Raw genomic sequence first — 16,228 nt, 5'->3', positions numbered from 1 at the left:
GCTTCTGACTTCGATATCTATTGGCTGGACCTTGCTTTTAGCATCAACTTGTGTCATTGAAGCTAAGGTTGCCAAGGCATCAGTAAACTGATTCTTATCTCTGCTTATATGGGTGAATTTGATTTCTTCAAATTCATTGGCTAACCTCAAGAGATAATTTTGATACAACTTCAATTTCTCATCCTTGGTTTGCCACTCACCTTTGACTTGGCAGATGATTAGTAAGGAATCCCCAAAGACCTCAAGCTTCTTGGCTTTAAGTTCTAAAGCAGCTTCCAGGCCAATGATGCAGGCTTCATACTCGGCCGTATTATTGGTACATTCAAACAGTAACTTTGTTGAAACAGGATACTGCTTATTTTCTAGGGAAATTACTACAGCTCCTACCCCATTTCCTGATACATTTACTGCACCATCAAAGTAAAGGGTCCACTGATCGTTTTCCCCACCTTCATTCTCGATTACTATCACATCTTCATCTGGGAGGTCAAAGTTTAGAGGCTCGTAGTTTTCCATGGCATGATCTGCAAGATGATTGGCAATTATGCTTCCTTTTACAGCTTTTCTTGTCATAAAGACAATATCATATTCTGCCAACAACACTTGCCACCTTGCTATTCTACTTGACAAGTAAGTTTTTTCACAGATATACTTGAGCGGGTCTAATTTTGAAATCAACTAGGTTGTGTAATATAACATATACTACCTGAGTCTTTTCGCACTCCAAACCAAGGCACAACACAACCTTTCAATTGTTGTGTATCTCGACTCACAATCATTGAATTTTTTACTCAGGTAGTAAATAGCTTGCTCTTTCCTTCCTGACTCATCATGTTATCCCAGCACACAGCCCATAGCTGTTTCTGTTACTGTCAAGTATAGGATCAAAGGCCTCCCCGGTGTTGGAGGTACTAATAGTGGTGGGTTTTGCAAGTACCTCTTTATTTTATCAAAGGCTTCTTGACAATCATTATCCCATACTCCAGGATTTTTCTTCCTGAGCAAACAAAAAATTGGTTCACAAGTCACTGTCAACTGGGATATAAACCGAGCTATGTAATTCAGGCGCCTTAGGAAACTTCTTACTTCCTTTTCTGTCTTAGGGGCAGACATCTCCTGAATAGGTTTAGCTTTATCAGGATCAACTTCTATTCCTCGACCACTTACTATGAAGCCCAATAGTTTTCCTGTTTTCACCCCGAATGAGCATTTTGCAGGATTCAACTTTAGCTGGTATTTTCGCAGCCTTTCAAATAGTCTCCTTAACACTTGCACATGATCTTCCTCCTCCTTTGATTTTGCAAGTATGTCGTCCACATAAACTTCCACTTCTCGGTGCATCATATCATGGAACAGGGTAACCATTGCTCTTTGATATGTGGCTCCAGCATTCTTCAATCCGAATGGCATTGCTTTATAGCAAAACATCCCCTAAGGTGTGACAAAGATGGTCTTCTCTTTATCTTCTTCTGCCATTCTAATTTGATTGTAACTAGAGAATCCATCCATAAAAGAATATGTAGCATTTCTTGCAGCATTATCAACGAGAATGTCTATATGGGGTAAAGGAAAATCATCTTTTGGGCTCGCCTTGTTCAAATCTCTATAGTCCACGCACACCCGAATCTTCCCATCCTTTTTTGGGACTACGACCACATTAGCTACCCATTGAGGATATTGGACTACATCTAGAAACCCTACATCCCACTATTTTTGTATCTCGGACTTTACCTTGAGTAACATGTCCGGGCGCATTCGCCTGGTTTTCTGCTTAACTGGTTTGCTTCCTTCTATTAAAGGAATCTTATGTACTACTATGTCAGTATCTAGATCAGGCATATCTACATAAGTCCAAGCAAAAACATCTGCATACTCATGTAATAGAGAGACCAGTCTATTTCTTTCTTCAGTTGTAACAAGGGTGCCAATCTTTAATTCCTTCTTTTCTTGCTTGTTTCCCAAGTTAATGACTTCTAGTTTCTCACTAGCAGGTTCCCAGGCTTTTTCTGAATTTTCTACCAGCTTAGTAAACTCTCTTATATCTTCCTCTCCCCATTCTTCATCATCCATTGCAATCATATTATCAAAGTTTGGCCAATTATTCTTAGTGCAATGGTTTTGTGAATCGATGGAACTTTCAGGATTCCTGAAAGTGCAAGGTGTGCTCGTGTAAGTGTGATTCGTGAAAAGATAAAAAAAATGCAGGCACATATTGGACACAAGAAAATGCATGATCTCATTAAAACAAAAGTGCTCGGTTAACATAGAAAATCTTGCGGTATCATGAGCTAAAATACCGACAAGATCAGCACAAGTCAAAACAAGACAAAACAAGTTCGAGCATGATCAAACAAGAACAATTACTTTTTAAACACAATAGGAGCAGGCTCCATCTTCCAGTTCTGGTACACCTCTCCTTCAACCAATCTTCGTACGAAAAATCTGGCAGGAGGTTCATTAATGGTGTGAATGGAAAGCTGTGGCAGAACTTCATCCTTCATTTCCAAATCTGCTTCCTCTATCTGTTTTTCTTCTTGGCTCTCCAGGGTATTGATGTGAAGATCCATTATGCCAGATCTAATCACTTCTGTAGCCCTTGGGAAAGATACTTGGAGCGGTGGGATGACAAGTTCCTCCTGTTGCTACCCAATTTTTGACCCATTTATTTGATAAAATTTTTGAAAAAAATCCAAAAATAGCGAAAAACAACGAAAATCCAAAAAAATATGTTTTTTATATATTTGTATCGTTTTTAGCATTTTCAACGTCATCTAAAAATGAATTTAAATTTTCAGAAGTTTTCGAACGCGTTCAACTTTTCACGCGTTGTTTTTAAAATCCTTGATTTTTCTCTTTGAGTCAACGTTGATATTGCTCATTTTAAAAAATACAAGAAAAATCAAAATTTACAAAAAAAGAAAGTTGAGGGACCAATTTTGAGTCCCGGGCAACATTTTACCTATAAATATAAGTCCAAAACTCAAAACCAGGGGGATAATTTTACAATTTGGGGGAGGCAACACAAAAAAAGGAAAACCCTAAAAAAGCTTAACTCTTTCTTCTCCCTCACTCGAAGCCGCCGCCCCCCTCATCAGATTTTTTTTCCCTTCTTCTCGCCAGCCAAGAGCTTTGCTCCCTCAGCCCAAACACGGCCAGCCCCCCTCTCTCTACCAAAAGACACACCAGACTGCCCCCCTTCCTTTGAAACCAAATTAGTGATCTTCATCCCCTCACTCTCCCTTCCCTCTCTCGACTGCTCACAGGCCATCCCCATTCTCTTTTCCCCATAAGAGAACCGACCACACCCGAACACCCCCAGCCCACACAGACCTTCCCTTTCCCTCAGCCGGTTCTCTCTCTCAGCCACCTCGTCTTTCCCTCTCCAGCCGGCTCAACTTTCCCCCCCATTTCCTCTCATCACCGTCACAGCTGTTTCCTTCCAGCACAAGACTTTCCCTCTCTGGCAACACAGATAGAGACCGGCTTCTGCACCTCCCCGTAGCAGCCGGCCACTACATTTCTCTCAGCTGTTTGTCGCCGCCAGCAGCAGCAGCGCCGTCCTCACCAGTGAGCCACCAGCCCCCACACGGCAACGCCGGGGCACCACTCTTCTTCATCTTCTGCAACTGGCCTCCTGCCCGCCTTCTCCCTCCAGCAGCGCCCGCAGACCCAGCAGTCTCCAGTGGCGGCCCAAACACAGCGGCACCTACAGATCAGCAGCCATCCTTCCTCCTGCCAGCTACCCGAAACGGAGGAGAAGATGAAAAAACCCATGGAAGAACCGATCTGCAGTGAAGCAGATCTAAAGGAGAAGAGAGAGAGGCAGATCCGAAAACCGTGAAAGAAGATTAAAACAGTGTGCCTGTTGCCTTTTTGGTGTTTTGCAGGTCACCGCCGGCGAGGAGGGGAAGAAGAGAGGAAGCCGTGACTGACCCTCCTGCGCGCTTGGATTTTCTTGCGGCGGTGCGTGAACCCACGCGCCGCCAGTGACGGTGGCGCGTGGAGAGACGCGCCGCCAGTGTTCCTGCGGGTGCAGAAGGCTATCCCTGTAATTTCAGATTGTTTTGGGGCTAATTTTTGTAATTGTAAAAATTGTTTAATGTTTTTTTGTTTAGTTGACTTTTTATAATTTGTAGTGTTGATGTAATAAAAAAGAAAAGAAAAGAAAAAAAAAGAAAAAAGAAAAAAAGAAAAGTATAGTGAAAAGGAAATGTGTGATTTGTATTTTGTTTATGAATGTTTTTTTTTGTACGATAAAATTGCAAGAATAAAGAAGAATTTAATATTTTGATTTGCTCACGGATAAAGAATTATGAACTTATATGTAAGTCGTATTTCTAAAATTCGATGAAAGAACAGAATTTTTAAAACTTCTTTAACACATTAAGTCCACGAAGCAGTTTACCTCAGGTGGGGTGTGTTAGGGATGCTAATACCTTCCCTAACCACAACCAGTCCCTTACCCATGAATCTCTGACAAGACCAGCACCAGGGTTTCCTAGTAGCCTTCAATTAAATACTAGGTGGCGACTCCAACGAACCAATCAAAACGCAAATGAAATGAAAAATTGCCAGCCGATGCTGCGTGGATTTGACGTGCGACACCTCCTCTTCTGGCTCTCTTCCTTCAATCCTCGCCATTCTTGCCTCTCTTTTAATCTGAGTGACCCGCTTGTAATCGTCTTTCTTGGGCTTATATCCAAGCCCAAATCTTTGATTTGCACACTTTAGCTTGATCAGCCCAGGCATTCCAGTCTCAGGATTACATTGAAAAGGAGCCCCATTCTTTAGAAAGCATTTGGCAGCCATCTTTGCTGTTTCTGGAATTCTAGGCTTTCTCAGCACTGCACCTTCAGGAACCCATTCTGTGTTCACAATTTCAAAAGCATGAATATTCCCATCTCTACAATCTTCTGCTTCAATGAAGGGTATGACCACATTTTTTATCATGGAAACTGTCTCTTCAGCTTTGACAGTTATCAACATTCCATTCATGATATACTTTAAACACTGGTGCAATGAAGAAGCTAATGCTCCAGCTGCATGAATCCACAGCCTTCCTAATAATATGCTGTAAGATGGGTGAATGTCCATTACCTGTAATGTTATCAAGAACATCTGCGGCCCCACATATAGCTCCACTTCTAGGGTTCCAATTATCTGTCTTGGCGAACCATCATATGCTTTAGCCATCAAGGTGCTAGGTTTCATGTGTGACTCATCAACAGGCATTTCTTTTAACATATGCATTGGTAGGACATTCAATGCGGAACCATTATCGATGAGTACCTTTCCGATCAGAATGTCCTTACAACGCACTGTAATGTATAGTGGCTTGTTGTGCCCAGTACCATCGGGACTCAATTCATCTTTAGTGAAGTATACATAATTCGAGGCCTGGATTCTTCCCACTAAATGTTCCATGGCTTCTTGATTGATGTCTTGAGGAACATATGCTTCATTCAAAACCTTTTGTAGAGCCTTCCTATGTGGCTCAGAGCTTAGAATCAGAGACAATAACGATATTCTTGCTGGAGTTTTCTTGAGCTGTTCAAGAACACTATATTCACTGTGTTTCATCAGCTTTAAGAATTCATTGGTTTCCTCTTCCGTGACAGGTTTGTTTATTTCCTCAGTCACATCAACCCCCTCTTTACCCTTAGCTTTTCTTTGTTTTTCTAGCTCTTCTAGAGTGAAACATCTACCACTACGGGTCAATCCTCCAATTTCTGCTTGAAAAATAGGCGGTTGCTGAGTGCTTTTGAAAGAATACCCATAGTCATGAGGTAAAGCACTATAATTCCCTTTATGTTCTACTACTGGTTTGGATAAGACCAATTTGGGTGGCCTTCCTGTAGTGAATTCTACTCGACACACCTCTTTATTTGGTGCCTCCATCATGAACACCTCTTCACTTGTTGCTTTCTCAATTCGTAGCAACCCACGACTGATCATTTGCATCATTTTTTTATGAAAGCCCTCACAATGGCTGATCACATGGCCTTCTATATTATGATGTTCACAGCACTTCTCGCTACCCTCTTTGTACCTTGCATCTACCATCATTTGGTAGATCCTATCCATTGACACCTTTAAGATTTTTGAGTGTTCTACTTCTAACATGTTTACAGACCCACTACCTGAAGCATGATTGGGTAGAGGGTTCATATTCACATTAGGGGCATCTTCAAATGTTATCCATCCTGCTTTGATCAATTGCAGAAGCTTTCTCTTAAAGGCGTTGCAGGTATGGATGCTATGTCCAGCTACATCGGCATGGTATTCGCAAGTGAGATCCAGCTTATACCAGCTGGGGTAAGGTGGTTGTAGGGGTGTCAAAGGCACGGGGGCTACTTGTCCGATACTTAGTAGCTTTTGGTACATTTCATTTAGGGGTAACGACAACGGAGGCAATTGTTCTTGGGTTCTTTGGTAGTTCTTTTTGGAGAAACTTTCAGCTTGGTTGTTTACTTGGTGGTTTTGGGGTTCAAGTTTTCTGGCTGGGATCGGGAAGTTGAAATTGGTGTTGGCAATTTGGGATGAAGAGGATTGAGTGTTATATCTTTGGAATTGGCCTTTTTTGCTTTTATAACTACTTTCAAGATGATCAATCTCTCTCTTTTTTACTCCAAAACCTTTTTTCTCCATGGGTGTAGAGATTCTCCCACTCTTTACTCCTTGCTCTATTCGTTCTGCTACTGCCACGACATTAGTGAATTGTTGAGCCGAACTACCCATCACGTGTTCATAGTATGATGCTTTTAGCGTGTTAGCAAACAGAGCAACCATTTCCTTTTCTAGGAGAGGGGGATGTACCTGTGCTGCCAAATCTCTCCATCTCTGGGCATACTCCCTTATGCTTTCTTTGTCTCATTTCTCCAGATTAGACAGACTGGTTCTATCAGGAGCAATATCCATGTTGTATTTGTATTGCTTGATGAAAGCATCTACGAGATCCTTCCATGTATGGATCCTGGTATTATCTAACCTCATATACCAGCTCAACGCCACTCCACTCAAACTGTCTTGGAAGAAATGCATTAGTAGCTTCTCATCGTGCACTACTTCTACCATTTTATTGCAATAGGATTTGAGATGGGTAATAGGGCATTGAGTTCCGGTATATTTGATAAATTCAGGAACTTGAAATTTCTTTGGTACCACCACATTAGGGACTAGACACATTTCTGCAGCTCGCACAGGGTCATATAAGTCTACTCCCTCAATGGCCCTAATCCTGGCCTCTAGTGTTGCCATCTTGTCCTGATCAATGTCATCAGATGGCTTGGTTTTGTGGGATTCATTAACGAATGCATCTGTGACTGCAGGTGTTGGTACTGGTGTTGTTGACTGCACAAATGCTGGATTGTGTCAGGGCTCCTGTGCATGTTCTCCTATTATTTCTTCAGGTTGGTTTGCTGGGAAAGTGGCAGGTCTAGTTGAAGGGCCTTCACCAGAGGTATTCCTTAGTGCTTGCTCGAGTAAACTAGTGAGGCGAGCCACACTATCCTTTAAAGAATCCAACTCTTCTTGGAAATGAGCTTCACGGTAAGCACGTTCTTCATCTTCCATGTTCCTTGCTCGAAGTTGAGTGTTGTAGACTCTTTGGGGACCTATATTTTGACCTGGCGTATGCATGTGTGTTATAATGAATGAATGTATGAATATGGATGCAAATGAGAAATGCATGTATATGGATTAAAGAGCTAATCCGTGACTTCCTTTGTCAAATACAGGTAGCATCCGAAGTCTGATATACACAAAGAGGTTTTACCCAATTCCTTTGATTGATTAAATTCCATACACATTGTAAAAGTTCAAAAGTAGGCATAATACAAATGGTTCATACAAAGTGTCTTCATTCAAATGATATTCCTCTATTGGCTACATTCCTGATGAAAGATGAAACTTCATTCAAATACTCCTCATATCTATGATGGTTGTTGGCAATCCTGGCAGCCTTCACTCGTAGCTCATTTGCCTTTCTAGCCACCATGTCAATTAGCTTGTCCGTTTGTTCGATCTTGTAATGGAACAGGGTGTTATCTTGAAGCAGTGTTCCATTACTAGCGGCTAATGATTCATTGTTTGTCTCCAAAATTTGAACCATCTTTTCCAACTGCTGAATCTGCTTTCTGGCCCTTTGCAATTCTTCCTTCTCTATATCAAGCTCGACTACCTTAGTGTTTAGTTGTACGTCGAGGCTGCTGATATAGTCTTGCCATTCCTCAAACCGTTCTTGCATCTTCTTTACTTCTTCCTCTCGGGACTCAAGCTCGGCTTGTATCACAGAAACTCGGTTTCTCATACCATTTATTCTGTCCAGGTATTCCTTCATATCCGACTCAGCTATCCTCTTTGCTTCTCTCTCATCATCAGCTTGGACCTGATATCGAGTTCTTAAGCTTCTTTCTTCTTCAATGGTGAGTTCTGCCAATCTGTTCTTCTCTTTTTCAGCTTCCCATTTTAATTTATACTGGTCCCTTTCTTTCTTCAGAGAAGCTATTGTCTCTTTTGTCAGCAAACTTTCTATTTTCTGAGGCCCTTTTTAGAGTCACAAATTCTTGCTCCATCATTACATGCTTGTTCACCAACTCATCATACTTGACCTTCCCATCTTCCAATTGCTTATTTGCTTCGTGCTGGTTCTTTCTTAACTTAACAATTTGCTCATCTTTTTCTTTCAATTGCTAATCTAGAGAGGCCTTCATCTTATCTTCTTTCAAGAGTTGGTTTTCCAGGAATTTCTGATGAATCATGCTCTTGCTAAGCTCAATCCTCAGCTTATCCAGTTCTTCTTGGAGATTTTCCTCGTTGTTGACCCTTTTTCTTTTGAGCTCCAATGTCATGGATGACTTATCTTGGGTTACCCCTAGCTCTGTTGCCTCTTAAAGTATTTTCAATGAATTGCCACTCCTCCATATTGAATAATCAGGGCTAATTGAGAACTCTTTTTGAAACTCCTCTTTACGAACCAAAATAGGCTGCTTCTAGTCATTTTTTATGGCGTCTAACTCATCCAAAGAACTAGCTTCTTTAAACGGACTGGTATATTCGGCTAATCCCCAAGTTCTTGGTACGTATTGTACTCCTCCAAACTGTCTAGCCATCAACGAGGGTGAGTAGTTGATATAACCAGTCAAGCCAATTAATGGGACCCATGCTTTGTCGCCGCAACTCATGAGGTAAGATGAACCACTTACCCAAGGAGCTTTCCATCTGAAATTACTCTGGGGAAGTTCTCGGTATTTCTCTACCCACGCCTTTTCATCCAAATCATTCCACTCTTCAGTCAGCACTAACTCAAGAGGCCTCATGTTAAACCACTAGAAATTATTGAAGACTTCTTTTGACGCTTCCAAATGGCAAACTATCCACATGAATAAGAGAGGAATACAACATCTCATCGCCCCTTTCCCAAGCAATCTACAATGATTTAGAGATAAGAAGGTTTCAGCTAAGATAGCTGAAGTAGGGTTATTCTTTGTCTCTTCAAATTCAAGAAAGGCGTTAGCAACTTTAATGCTAATAATTCCAGCGGCTTTTGAAGGAAACAGAACCAACCCAAAGATGGCAAAAGCAATTATCTGATATCTTTCTTCACCCAACTTCCCTTTTTCCTTATCTGTCTTCAATTTATTCTCGATCATTTTCCACTTGAACCCTCCATTGGATGTCCTGTACCGATCAACTTGATCCAAATGTAGAAGTTTGGCAACTGCTATAACTGTACTCTCAATTCTTTGCCTGAAGTACACTTTGTAAGGGTCATTCAGAAAACTCAAGATCTGAGCATACTCTTCAAGAGTAGGGGTCATATCAATATCCCCAAAAGTAAAACATCTGTAGCTCGGATCCCAGAAATGCATCAAGGCTTTGACTGCTGAAATCTGAATAGGCATTCTTGTTAGATGAGCAATTCTTCCATACTTCTTCTCAAACAGATTCTCATCAATATATCCCAGAATAGGGGCCAACTTCTTTATACTGTCTACGGAACAGTGCACTTTGGTTATGTGTGGTAATTCTTCAACCTTGGTTTTTGGGCAATCCCCTTCGACTAATTGCATCATCTCAGATCTTTCCCCATATTCTGAAAAGGTAAGGGAAGTCATGGTCTTAGCTCAAAAATCTTGTAAAGTCCAGAAAAATTCTAGGTTATTATATGAGGGATATGTTTTCTAACTGGTCTCAAAAGGTCTATGAACTGCCCAGTGACTACCTTTCATGAAGGCAGTATAAGGGTTTACAAGGGATGGTTGGGGCACTATGTGACCACCATCACCAAGTAAACACTCAGCTCATAGTTGGATGTTTCACGAATCTGAACCCCAACTGAAAGTCATGAGGCAGACCGCTACTCCCCACCTATCCTAGAATTGGGTCTTCTTGCACAAATAAAAATGCATGAATGCATTAATCTTGATGTATTTATGTATGAACAGGAAATAAAAGTGTTGAAACAGTAAAGTTAAACAGACCAAAACAAATAATCAAACAATCAAACAAACAAAGCTTAGTCCGACTAAACAAGGCGGTCCCTAGTGGAGTCGCCATTCTGTCGCACGTCACCGCGTGGCGTCGGCTGGCGATTTTCTAGTTCATTTGCTTAATTCGTTAGGAGTCACCACCTAGTATTATGGTAACTAGGAACCTATGATCTGCGAGAGTTTGGGTAAGGGACTGGTTGTGCAAGGGGAAGACGCATCACCCCCAATGCACCCTACCTAAGGTAAACTGCATTGTTATTTGATTGTTTTTTAAGTCGAGTTTCTATTTGTTGGTCTTTTTTAAGGTTCAAGGTAGATCTCTTTTCATGAGAAAGTCTCTACCTTATTGGATTAAATCCTAACCGTTCTAAAGTCTAAATTTTAGCATCGTATTTATTTATACCTTGTATCTTTAATACCTGAGGGTGTACTTTATCGTGTAATTTTATACCCACAAATTTTAAAGTTTACATTTGGATCTTAAAAAAAATTGAAAAAAAGATTTTTGATATTTTGGCCAAACCCTAATGGATGATCATAAACCAGTCATGATATCCATTTCTATTTTCAAAACATGGGAAAGATGCAAGTCTTTTTTTTTAAAAAAAAAAAAATGCTTGGAAAAGTTTTTAGGTTTTGGCCGTATGCATGAAATTCTTCTTTTTTTTTTTTTCCGGAGAAAATCAGGTATTTAATACCGGATTTATATTTTACAATGTAAATATACAACCCGATATTATGCAAAATTGGTAGAAAAACATTTGAGAAAATCACAAATTTTTTTTAAGGATTTTTTGAAAATTTTTGGAATTTTTTTCGTTTTTTTTAATATTATAATATATTATTATAAATAAATAAATAAATAAAAATCTACATGGGCTAGGCCGGCCCAGCTAACTGGGCCAGGCTCAGCCATAGAAGAGGATGGGCCGATCTCGGCCCGAAACGGTTGGGCCGACCTCGGCCCGACACTTTTTATTTATTTCTTTAGGGCCGGGCCAAATCTGGCCCAGCCCAAAGTTCTGGGCAAGGTCCAGCCCGACCCTAAAGAAATAAATAAAAAGTGTTGGGCCGAGATAGGCCCAACCGTTTCGGGCCGAGATCGGCCCAATCATTTTGGGCCGAAATCGGCCCAACCTCTTCTATGGCTGAGCCTGGCCCAGCCCATGTAGATTTTTATTTTATTTTTATTTATTTATTTATAATAATATATTATAATATTAAAAAAAACGAAAAAATTTCCAAAAAAATTTCAAAAAATCCTTTAAAAAACATTTGTGATTTTCTCAAATATTTTTCTACCAATTTTGCATAATATCGGGTTGTATATTTACATTGTAAAATACAAATCCGGTATTAAATACCCGATTTTCTCCGGAAAAAAGAAGAAGAAGAATTTCATGCATACGACCAAAACCTAAAAAGTTTTCCAAGCATATTTTTTTTTTAAAAAAAAAAAACTTGCATCTTTCCCATGTTTTGAAAATAGAAATGGATATCATGACTGGTTTATGATCATCCATTAGGGTTTGGCCAAAATATCAAAAACCTTTTTTTCAATTTTTTTAAGATCCAAATGTAAACTTTAATATTTGTGGGTGTAAAATTACACGATAAAGTACACCCTCAGGTATTAAAGATACAAGGTATAAATAAATACGATGCTAAAATTTAGATTTTAGAATGGTTAGGATTTAATCCAATAAGGTAGAGACTTTCTCATGAAGAGAGATCTACCTTGAACCTTAGAAAAGACCAACAAATAGAAACTCGACTTAAAAAACAATCAAATAACAATGCAGTTTACCTTAGGTAGGGTGCATTGGGGGTGATGCGTCTTCCCTTTGCATAACCAGTCCCTTACCCAGACTCTCGCAGATCATAGGTTCCTAGTTACCATAATACTAGGTGGCGACTCCTAACGAATTAAGCAAATGAACTAGAAAATCGCCAGCCGACGCCGCACGGTGACGTGCGACACATAAAATTAAACATAAATTTCTTTTACAACATACATTTTTCATCTATTACCAATATCCATCTAATATTCTATCCTATTTGACGAGAATAAATCACCTCCTCTAGACTTTTTTGATCTGGAGCATATGACTGCTGATCCGATGGTAATGCCAATTTCTGAAAAAGGGTCATGGCATCTGCAAGATTCAATGTTTCCAATTTATATGTTGATCCAAAACTTTGAAATTCATATCTTGATGTCACCAAAATCTTGTAATTTTCTATTCGGAACTTGAGCTTGTTCAGGTAACTCGATTTCTTTATGCTGGAATATTATCATCTTCACAATGACCAGCAGGTTGCGCAGCTTTGAAACGTTGATAAAGAAGATGTTGCTCTTGAATTTATCTGAAAAGGCGGAAAAGAAGAAAGCTGTAATGAAATTTCTCCAGAAATTCTTATGTTTTCACATATAGCTAAATAAAGACGGAGACAAGAGCCTACATGTGGAACTCCAAATTCTAATCCTCAGAAAAACTAAAAGCAAAAATATGGGAATTGATTCATTTACTCTGCTAAAGAGTTCCAAGTAATGAACTGAGTCTAAAATATCATACATTTGCTTATTTCAATCAATAACAGCCCCACAATTCTGCAGAAACACAAGTCTTTATGTGTGGTTACAATTCAACATGACAAAAGCATCCCTTTTTATTTCTTGAAAAATGAATAATTCAACAAGAGAATGTACATGAAGCTGAATAGAGATACACATTAGACCAGAAAAACAAAACGGAAAACAGCAGCAATTTACCTCAGATACTAACAGAACCAGCTAAAGTAATATTACTATAGCTCTTGCTTGAATCCACCCTACTACCATTGCTTAGAGTCATGCTTAACTTCCCGAATTGATCACTTAACTGTCTTACGCCAGAAGAAACACCTTTTGTATCTCCTACTTCCTGAAGTTGCAAAACACTGCTAATATGATCACGAATATCCTTCTCTAAGTTGAGAAGTTTCATGTTATAAGGAGACTTCTTAAAAAAGTTGTATTTATGGATTTTTGAGCATTTATTGACTAAATCATTGCCTTCTGCCATTAATCCTTTGAGCCTTTCAAGTTGCTTTGGTTGATAAAGTTCTGCGTTAAAGATTCTATTCTCTTGATAATTGGAGCCATGTCTTCCAACATTTCCTCTAGGCGCTTCAAGCTTTGCTTGAACTGGGAGTTGTTTTTCTGTGCATTTAAAAACCCCTTTAAGAAATTATCAAAAATTATCTCGAAACCAGCCCCAGCAACTGCTGATACCACAACTTGACCTGCCATGGCTTTTTTTTCACAAAGAAAAATCAGCTGATTTTTGTACAACAACTAGTGAGGAACTGAAGTAAAGAGGAAAATGGTTTCTGGGCTGTTTTGGGTAGATGGAAATCTTTTCCGGGGAACTGGATTTCCTATCGTGTTTTCTTTCTTGAGAAACGAAGTAAAGCATCATTATATGCTAGTTTTCTAATTTCTTGTGTTGATGATGTGTAAAGTGTGTGGACTTGAGAGGAATTTCATGGCAGCTTCCTCATCGGAGCATCGAACTTTCACTCTCTAGATTCTTTCCAACTTTTATTGCCCGTTGGTCCACTTTGAGACTTAAATAAATTGTTCAAGATGAAGGATGGTCTAAATATATATATCAGGACAAAGTTAAAGAAATATATGCCTTTTGATTTCTAAGAAACAACGTTCATGCACCAAAAGAAATATATAATGTGGATCTTTGGCTAACAACTCAACAAAAAAGAACAGTTCTTGGGTGTTACCTTATACATGTCTGTTAATTTTTTAGTGTAATATAATTTGTGCCCGTCAATGTTTCATAAAAAAATAAGAAGTAGGTTAAACCACGTTGGCATTTTTTATTTACAACTCTAATGATTATCTTCTGTAATTTCAATAATAAGAAAAGAAAAAAAAGAATGAGATTAAAGTTGGTATACAAATTAAATTAAATTTTAAAGGATGAAATAAAAAAAATACAGCAATTAAAAGATTAACACTAAATTTGATATAATTAATAAATAATAAAATATTTTAAAGTTTTTTACAACTTCTAAAAAGTATTTTCCGTTTAAAATTAAAAAAAAAAACTTTCATGAAAATCAATCCAGGCATACTTGATTTAAGAATATCATCATTTGGTGTCGTATGTGGAAAAGTGATAAAAAAGCTATCAATTATTTTCTAGACTTGTTTCTTGACCTTTCTGAGCTAGTCCATGGTAGACAATCAAGATACACCTGAGATGAGACATGTAACATACCTCTATATGATTGTGAGCTCATCCACCCTTTTAGATTTTCAACAACTTTTTAATTAGGTTTAACTCCTCACTAAGGTTGTGATAGCCACTTAAGGGTAAAACCAGGCCCAACAACCTTAGCACATGAGGTAGCATCCTCAATCCCAGCTTTTCAACCACAAGATTCCCTCTTAGCTAGGAGACAATTACATTATCCAAATAAGGCCGGGCAAAATTAAACTGAGCGTTTTCAACCTAACAATCTCTTAGTCCCTCTAGAGGTCATTCTTACCGACATAAAGCTCTCATACTAAATGGTCATTCTAGATGTATTCCCTTTTGCCAACGTGGGATAGAAGTTAGCTACCGATCACGTCGTTCCACGCCAGAATTCTCCAGCTCCTAGAGTCTAGTAAACAAAAGTCTAGAAAAAATCTAGCTGGTAAACACATCCAGGAAGAGGTTTTTAGTCATCATTAGATAAAGGGATCACCTTTGTCTAAGTGAGTCTTGCACACCCACGTCTTTAAGGAGTATATCTATATAAAAATGACTTTGAACAATTATAATGGTCTAGCAGATCCACATGGACATGTTTGAAATGTGCATAGCAACCATGATCTAGTCATCTAGAATAATGATGTTTTGTGCAAAATCCTTTCTACAACTTTTAGGGGGTCAACATGAGCCTGATACAATAACTTGAAGTAGAGCCTATCAGTTGTTTGAGTGACCTTTATGATAAACTTGTATCACATCTGAACACCAATATACTAGCCAAGATGAGTTTTACAAAATGTTTTGGCATTACTCAATTATAACATAATTAACTAGAGTATATTTAAAAATGTTTAATAAAGAAATGCTCAAAGTAGAGGAACTGATTGAGCTAGTAGCCTCATACGCTTTGATTAGTGGAGTGAGAGAATGTTCTTTGTGGAAGGATTTTTATGCATTACCGGACAAAAGCCTGTTGAAGGTGAAACAAGTTATAGAAAATCATATACAAGTGGAATAAGCCAATATATTGAGGCATGAGCCATCTTGTTTTTACTAGGAGATTCACGATGAGAAACCTTTCAAATGGAATCACTCTCCTATCAAAGATAATAGTTCCAAGAAAAATTAGAAAAAGCCAGTTAGAGAGTATATGACATACCCTAAGAGATATACAACCCTGTTGAATGCCACCCTCACAAAAGTCTTTACATCCATTAAAGGGAAAGATTCTGTTCGATATCCACATGCTTTGAAAATGCCTCCACACACACACTCCTCCAAAATATTTTATTTGTTCCATAAGAACAAAGGACATGATATTGAGGATTGTTTCATGTTGAAAAAAGAGATTGAACGACTGATTTTTAAGGGTTATCTTAAACAGTTTGTAAAGGAGCATGTCTATATTTAACAAGATAGACCTTTTTTATTAGGATTGAAGGGTGAAAAAAGCCAGTAAAAGGCACCTTGAAGATCCCG

The 16,228-nt window shown here is 38.8% G+C and overlaps 1 protein-coding gene and 1 long non-coding RNA gene across 2 annotated transcripts; both read right to left on the bottom strand.

Annotated features, from left to right (window-relative positions):
• Nucleotides 1-3,512: 3,512 nt before the first annotated feature.
• Nucleotides 3,513-6,789, bottom strand: LOC112328230 (uncharacterized). Its single transcript, XM_052454598.1, has 3 exons — nucleotides 4,573-6,789; nucleotides 3,934-4,024; nucleotides 3,513-3,706 (listed from the first exon to the last, which is right to left on the bottom strand). The coding sequence occupies exons 1-3, from the start codon at nucleotides 6,787-6,789 to the stop codon at nucleotides 3,513-3,515; spliced, it is 2,502 nt and encodes an 833-aa protein (XP_052310558.1).
• A 5,454-nt stretch (nucleotides 6,790-12,243) lies between these two features.
• LOC127905516 (uncharacterized) lies at nucleotides 12,244-13,405 on the bottom strand. Its single transcript, XR_008059648.1, has 2 exons — nucleotides 13,264-13,405; nucleotides 12,244-12,857 (listed from the first exon to the last, which is right to left on the bottom strand). It is a non-coding gene; the product is annotated as an uncharacterized LOC127905516 (long non-coding RNA).
• Between the last annotated feature and the right edge of the window lie 2,823 nt (nucleotides 13,406-16,228).

The sequence above is a fragment of the Populus trichocarpa genome, chromosome 7 (genome assembly GCF_000002775.5).
Source record: "Populus trichocarpa isolate Nisqually-1 chromosome 7, P.trichocarpa_v4.1, whole genome shotgun sequence".
In the NCBI taxonomy this organism is placed as follows: domain Eukaryota; kingdom Viridiplantae; phylum Streptophyta; class Magnoliopsida; order Malpighiales; family Salicaceae; genus Populus; species Populus trichocarpa.
The sequence above is the reverse complement of the archived record's forward strand: the minus strand, read 5'-3'. Positions and strand labels throughout refer to the sequence as shown.

What these genes read in the sequence shown, in the direction of transcription:
- LOC112328230 (XM_052454598.1), bottom strand. Translation starts at nt 6,789, where the DNA reads ATGGTTGCTCTGTTTGCTAACACGCTAAAAGCATCATACTATGAACAC. An exon ending in AATCCACGCAGCATCGGCTG is followed by an intron (nt 4,025 to 4,572) that starts GCAATTTTTCAT and finishes CTGCACCCGCAG; the next exon opens with GAACACTGGCGGCGCGTCTC. An exon ending in AAATCCAAGCGCGCAGGAGG is followed by an intron (nt 3,707 to 3,933) that starts GTCAGTCACGGC and finishes GCTGATCTGTAG; the next exon opens with GTGCCGCTGTGTTTGGGCCG.